Genomic DNA, 7525 nt, shown 5'->3' with positions numbered 1-7525 from the left:
TCTTAGTGTCACAGATCCTCTGGAGTCGCACGTCCCACTACTTGGATTTGAGAAACCTGCGATAGTGAGGGTGAAACTGGACATGAGTGCAGGACAGCTGTCATTCTCAGATCGCCTCTGTGAGACTGTCTATCACACCTTCACACACAATTTCACTGAGATGGTCTTCCCATTCTTCTACACAGAGAGCCATTTCCCTCTCACTATTTTGCACGAGGTCAAACCTGAAGAGATCTGAAGAGAAGAACTTTGGCTGTCAGATAAAGTGTTCTTGATTTCCTTATTTTACATTGCTGTGTGTTACTGTTATTGATATGGTCTCTTTAGTTTGTAATTACTCTGAGGAATGTTCAAGGATAATGTGGATTCATCTGTCTGCTGTGCTGAAGATAATAGGTGTGATCATTTCAAAGTGTGAAATACAAGCATTTTTTATGATACCTAGATGTAGGCCTAAAAGTTTTTTTGTATGTATTTACAATGTTGAAAGATTTTGCTGCCATTACAAAATCAAATCAAATGGTTCACAGCTTTTCAGAACCAAGAGCAGATGGGCAGAAGGTTTGAAAATGAAAACTTTTTTTTTCTTGCATCTTTTAGTCTCAATATATTACAGCAATATTTCCATACATATATTACAAACGAATTAATATATTACAAACTAAGTGAAATATTATAATTACATATTAATCACCAAATTCAGTTCCAAACTATTCCTATGCAATAAAAAACAATCTTGAATTTTGTCTTAAATAGTGAGGCTATTAAATACGCTACAAGTTATATTTACCACAGACTTATTTTAATCAAATTGAAGAGAGAAAAAAAACATAGACAGTATATAAAAAACATTAGAAAATTTCGAAATTAGTCTTCCGGGTTCTGACGTCATACTGGCATCATCACGTAGTGCGGCAAATGTTTTTTAATTATTTGTAATTATTATTATTATTATTTTATTTTTTATAAAACTGTTATTTCCCATTTCAGTTTGTGAATAAATAGACTCGTAGCGGATCGAACGAAATTGTTATCTAGGTTAAATGACTCGGTGAATTGACTCGAGAACTACTTGATTGAACCGACTAAATCTAATTGTTGAAGCAATCAATTCAGGCTGGTTTACTCTGAAAGGGTTGATTCGAAACACTGAAAAGAATCGGATATCGATGTTCATTTCTTCCAAGCGGACCGTAGTTCATACGTCAATGACGTGAGTCTAACCACGAGCTCTGAAGTGAACGAGTGGGTTAGGGGTCAAGACAAGTGCAAGAGATGGCGTCGAAACGTCCGTTTTGCGATGCAGACTTTTTGTGTCCCGTTTGTCGCGATTTTTTTGATCACCCAGTGGTGCTTCCGTGCGGCCACAGTGGCTGCAAAAACTGTATTGAGCAGTACTGGAGAGTCAGTGTCTCGAGACAGTGTCCACTGTGCAGACAAATATCTGGTAACAATCCTTCCCTTAACTTGGTTCTGAGAAACCTATGTCAAGCATTCCTGGATCACAGGCGCTATCTAGAGGAGCTGTGTGAAGTTCACCACGAGGAACGGACTGTGGTGTGTTGTGATGATGAGCAGTTGCTGTGTGAGATTTGTAGAGAATGTGAAGAGCACAGAAACCACACATGCCGTCCTGTCCAAGAGATCGCTGAGGAACACAAGGTATGTAAAGTTACATGTAAAACACTTTCGTGATGTTAAGAAAACTTTTGAATATTGAATATTCTAATAAACAAGTCAAATTTCTTCAATTTAGGGAGTTCTGCGGGGTAAACTTGATTTCTTGAAGAAACAGATGAGTCGCATGAGAGGAGCCCATTTTGAGTATGATTATACAGAAATGAAGATATGTGTAAGATTGCATTTGGAAGTTTACAAATGTTCTTAGGGATAGTTTACCCAAAAGTCTGTCATTATAGCACTTTACGTCTCTATGGTGTCTGCTAAAGAGCGCTTGATCTGACAAACATCTGATAAACGTCTTTACATTCGTTTATTACTAAAATATTCAAATGTGACGTTTCTCGGCACAGGGTGGGGCAAAATATCCTTCACAACCAACTGTAAACCAGTATTCAGTCCAAGTGTGGGTATCTGCAAGTGTGGGTATCTGCAAGTGTGGTTGTCTGCTGTCTACATGGTAATTTCTCGACTGTGCGACAGAGAGTCGGGTTATGATGCAATCGTTAGCCTATTTTTACAAAAACTGCTTCTACGGGGCCATAACGTAAGATACAAGGTAATAGAGCCTTTTATACATTGTCGTGTTTCTTTAGAAATAAATAATGGGCAAATTAAGTCTTTAAACGCTTTAGATGTAAAGTTATTCGCTGTCAAAGTGACGCCAAAATGAATGGGAGTCGATGGAATGCTAACAGCAGGTGATGGCTTGATAGCCAATGGCGGCCCCCGGGGAAGCTTCGGTTTCCGGCGGATGGATTACTCCCTTGCATAACCATCACTGAGGCATTAGTAGAATAGATCATACAAAAACATACAAATGAGATCATACACATCCATATGAATTAGCCACAAATGCATCAAAATGTAATATAGGCCTAATTACAAATTGCCATGAGATTGTATTGTTATTTTTGGAGCACCACTATTATTGGACTCTTTGGGTTGTGGAATAAATTAGTCGGCATGAAACGGAAGTTGCTATAGTCTTTTCTTCTGTCTTTTTTTACTGTGATGTATATCCGAGTGAAACGGCTCCATGAACAAGAAGAAATGTACGGTGGGACTTGATTTTGTCCATGGGGAATTGATTTGATGGTTGTGGTTTGCTATTGGTCGATCTCATGTGAGTGACAGGTTGCCCCGCCCTCGTGCCAGTAAACACATCATCAGAGAAGAGATGTCACTGCTAGAGGGAGGGGAAGTTATTTTGATTAAAGATTACGAGGGCAATTTTTTTGTTTTAATTGTCAGTTTTGATTTCATGGTGACTTTGATAATGGGTGACAAGTAATTTTTTGTAATGATCGATCAGTCAATCTAACAGAAATTGGTTGGTGCACCTTTAATAATATAATCAACTATGGTGATGATTATGAATATTTACTCTAGATATTATTGCACATGTTTTTGTATGTTTTTTTGTTGCTGTTTAATGTGAATCCTTTCAGGATGAAGCAACCCATTTGGAAAAACAGATCAAGGCTTCATTTAAGAGTCTTCGCCAGCTTTTGGATGATGAAGAAAATGCCATGCTTAATGAACTAAAACTGGAAAAGGAGAAAAAAATGGAAAATCTGAAAGATAAAAGGGAGAAGATCGATGAAGAAATCGGCAAGGTCACAACCACAATTAAAGACTTGGAACGGGAGTTAAATAGTGGGAACATCAGAATAATTCAGGTTAGCCCTTCATTTTGTAATCTTCTGCCATTTTACACCCTACTCCACAAGCAGGATTATTACCGCACAGATACAGTAAAAACAACTTCAAGTACATTAGACAAATAATAATAACAACAATGTTACTATTTACAAATATATTTACAATAATAAATTTTTTTTTTTCCAATCATTCTAACCTTAAAATGTATTAAACTGAAGAAAAAAAAAAAAAACTAAAATCTGTTCCTGACTGTTTCCTACATTTTCAATAGAACTTCAAGGACACAATGATGAGGTAAGCAGAATTTCTTATGAAAGCTAGTTTCCATCATGGAATAAAAAAGGTCATTGGGACTTTTAATTTCACAACTGACTTTTTTTTTCCACTATTACAAGTTTATATCTCACAATTCTGAGAAAAAAGTAAGAATTGCGAGAAATAACCTCACAATCCTGATTTTATTTTTCACAGTTCTAAATTTATAACTCAAAATTCTGATGTTTTTATCTCAGAATTGTAAGATATAATTATCTGACAATTAAAAAAAGGTAATTGTGACTTTATCTCACAAGTTTATAACTTGCAATTCTGCCTTTTCCGTGGTGGAAACAAGCTTCCATAGTTTCTCGCCGCTGAATGTTTTCCCAGAGCCCAGTGTGAATTCCAGGGTCCAGAGAGGACTCCAGGAGAACTTATTGACTCTGCCAAGTATGTTGGCAACTTAAATCTCAATGTTTGGAGGAAAGTCAGACGATCTGTCAGTTACAGTGAGTCAATCCATGTAGTAATTCAAACACTAGTTAATGCGCAAAATACAACCTTTCTGTTTTTAATCTCTCTCTCTCTCTCTCTCGATCGATAGGTCCTGTGGTTCTGGACCCTAACACAGCCAACTTAGACCTCATAGTATCTGCTGATCTGAGGAGTGTGAGGTTTCATTACGATGATTGTTATGATAAGTTTCCCAATAACCTGGAGAGATTTGGTCATTGTCCCTGTGTGCTGGGCTCTGTGGGCTTTTCCACAGGCACACACACATGGGCCGTTGAGGTGGAGGACAACACGTCCTGGATGGTAGGTGTCGCCACAGAGTCTGTCCAAAGAAAAGGAACCAACGGCTTGCCCAGTGGAGTCTGGTGTATCGGACATGAAGGGGAAAATCTTAGTGTCACAGATCCTCTGGAGTCGCACGTCCCACTACTTGGATTTGAGAAACCTGCGATAGTGAGGGTGAAACTGGACATGAGTGCAGGACAGCTGTCATTCTCAGATCGCCTCTGTGAGACTGTCTATCACACCTTCACACACAATTTCACTGAGATGGTCTTCCCATTCTTCTACACAGAGAGCCCTTTCTCTATCACTATTTTGCATGAGGTCAAACCTGAAGAGATCTGAAGAGAAGAACGTTGGCTGTCAGATAAAGTGTTCTTGATTTCCTTATTTTACATTGCTGTGTGTTACTGTTATTGATATGGTCTCTTTAGTTTGTAATTACTTTGAGGAATGTTCAAGGATAATGTGGATTAAGTGTTAATGTTACTGGTATAGTCTAAAACACTTCCTGCAATCTCAGTTGTATGTTTAGAACAAACATAAGATCTTGCAAGTGGAACTAAAATGCTGAAATGCTCAGATTGTATTAATGAATGTGTGGTGCATGTTAGTGACTTTCATAAGGTCAACAGCATAAGATTAAAAAATAATTTTCTACAGCCTCTTGATTGTAACTCTCGATTAATGACAAATTAATTCAAACTGAACAAAAACATGTTTTTGGTAGGGTTAGAAATACACGTATATTTTATTAAGTACTAGACTAGGAAGACTTATCATTGATTACACAATAATAGCAAATGTTAGCAAATTGAATCAACTCCTCAATAAGCTAAGAAGGAAGTAAATCCACCACTTCAATTTAATTATAAGATGTTTGCCATTTTTGCAACCCCATTTTCAAAATGGGGCATGTAAACAGTTAAAAAATAAATAAAACATTTGTTTAAAAAAGAAGTAATAAAAGTGTGTCAAAAATGGGTATTTTCTATAGTTAGATTAACAAAATCAAACTTAAAAATAATGACTAAACCTATTACTTCAGTGAATTAGATAAATAAAGAAAGATGATTTATATACACCCATTTATATACAAGAAATGTTAGGCTACTTGTTTATGTATAAGCATTTTTTAAAACCAAAGAGCAACGTACATTCCAATGCTATGAACATTCTATGACGTCACGATGTGCTTGACCAAATGATGTGCCAAACTGAACTGTGAACGTTTTCACAAATCAGAATGGTGAAGTTAAACAGCAAGGGAAAAGAATAGAATAGAATATTATGAGGTATTTATATAGCAATTTTATAATTACTATTGTACACCCAAAGCGCTTTACAATGATGTCGGGGTCTCTCCTCAACCACCGCAGTGTGCAGCATCCCTTGGGTGATACGACGGCAGCCACAGTACAACGGCGCCAGTGCGCTCACCACACACCAGCTATAGAGGAGAGAGAGTGATAGAGCCAATTCAGTGGATGGGGATTATTAGGAGGCCATGATTGGCAAAGGGAATGTGACCAGGACACCGAGGTTACACCCCTACTCTTTACGAGAAATGCCATGGGATTTTTAATGACCACAACGTCTCATCTGAAGGACGGTGTTCTTTGACAGGATAGTGTCCCCATCACTATACTGGGGCGTTATGACCCACACAGACCACTAACACCTCTTCCAGCAGCAACCTGGTTTTCTCTGGAGGTCTCCCATCCAGGTACTGACCAGGCTCAACCCTGCTTAGCTTCAGTGGGCAACGAGTCTTGGGCTACAGGGTGAAATGGCTGCTGGCAATAGGGAAGGTTTAATTGACCCATACTGCACTGTGAAAGTTTTCACAAATCAAGCTCAATATAAAACAAGTGTTTTTGTAATCCAGCGGTCTGTGTGTTTATTGTAAATTGATGTTAAAAGTGAAGAACGGCTATTTACCACATTTCTGTCTGGCGGACTTACCAATTGGTTTACGGACAAGAGCTTTGCTGTGAAAAAAATCACAAATCAAGCAGGTCAAGATGACACTGGGTTCACTCAAGCCCCCCAACTCCCGGGCCCCGTGCACACCACAGGTGAACCCAGTTCCAGGATTTGCACTTTGGACGCATATAGACGACCACAAGACCCAGACAAGTCCTCTGCACAGACCCTATGGCCAGCTTCAACTCCCTCCCACCAAATCCTGGCGTCATACTATCCCGATCTTCAAGCAGACGGAACTGATGAAATGTTCTGAATTATATCAATCCACAATTTGAGTTGTGATGCAGCCTGGAATTAAACCACACCATTGTTTAACTGGCCAGAGGAGAACTGGCCCCCGACTGAGCCTGGTTTCTCCCAAGTTTTTTCCCCTCCATTCTGTCACAGATGGAGTTTGGGTTCCTTGCCACAGTCGCCTTTTGGCTTGCTCAGTCGGGGACACTTGATATTCGGCAATATTACTGATTTTGATTTGACTGAACTGACACTATTGATGAGAACTGAACTGAGCTGGACGATGAAATCACTGTTTTCTCCAGAGAGGCTTTATAGATGAATCGAACTCATTCCATAACTGATGAATTTTACACAGTTATTGAAAGAGAAAATCTCTCATTTCACATGTGTAGTGAATCTAATCTGGACTACTACATTCAGCATCTTGCCCTTATCACATGACCTACCAGCATCACTTATGTCACTTCACTCTCTGCCATTCACAAATACTCTCCTGTGGCCTCATGGGATGGTAAAGTGTTTATCGGATGCACACTTCAGAATCTCAACTGAAGTAGTAGGTCATCCCGGTACTTTTTGCCTACTCTTTTATGAGTACTATGAAGTCGGAAATTCTTCTTTCGTCACATGTGTTTTTAGCCTAAGCAATTTCAGATGCAGCCACAGTCTCACTTTATTCCTGAAATAATCAGCCATTTGAATGAATGGTTGAATGAATGAATTGTGTAGGTTTTTCCTCCTTTTTATTTATTTATTTATTTATTATTTGGAAAAATTACATGAACACAAGGCCTTGACAAATTAATAAATGTTTTATTAGATACAATTGTTCGATAAATTGCTTCTGTCAGGTAAAACATGTTTTTAGTTTACATGCACTTTTAATCTTGGCTCTAGAATG

General features: G+C 38.4%; 1 protein-coding gene across 2 annotated transcripts; it reads left to right on the top strand.

Annotated features, from left to right (window-relative positions):
• The first annotated feature begins 1075 nt into the window (after positions 1–1075).
• LOC306993894 (E3 ubiquitin-protein ligase TRIM35-like) lies at positions 1076–5303 on the top strand. 2 transcript variants are annotated; one of them, XM_079604060.1, is made up of 7 exons: positions 1076–1662; positions 1757–1852; positions 3132–3362; positions 3617–3639; positions 3994–4112; positions 4208–4272; positions 4373–5184. In XM_079604060.1, exons 1-7 carry the CDS (start codon positions 1276–1278, stop codon positions 4421–4423), a joined length of 972 nt encoding a protein of 323 aa, XP_079460186.1. In that variant the 5' UTR covers positions 1076–1275; the 3' UTR covers positions 4424–5184. The 2 variants fall into 2 exon arrangements, with proteins under 2 accessions (XP_079460186.1, XP_079460185.1); XM_079604059.1 differs by having other exon boundaries at positions 1077–1662; positions 4208–5303.
• The last annotated feature ends 2222 nt before the right edge of the window (positions 5304–7525 follow it).

This window comes from Phoxinus phoxinus (genome assembly GCF_949152265.1).
Source record: "Phoxinus phoxinus genome assembly, chromosome: 25".
Lineage (NCBI taxonomy): Eukaryota > Metazoa > Chordata > Actinopteri > Cypriniformes > Leuciscidae > Phoxinus > Phoxinus phoxinus.
The sequence above is the reverse complement of the archived record's forward strand: the minus strand, read 5'-3'. Positions and strand labels throughout refer to the sequence as shown.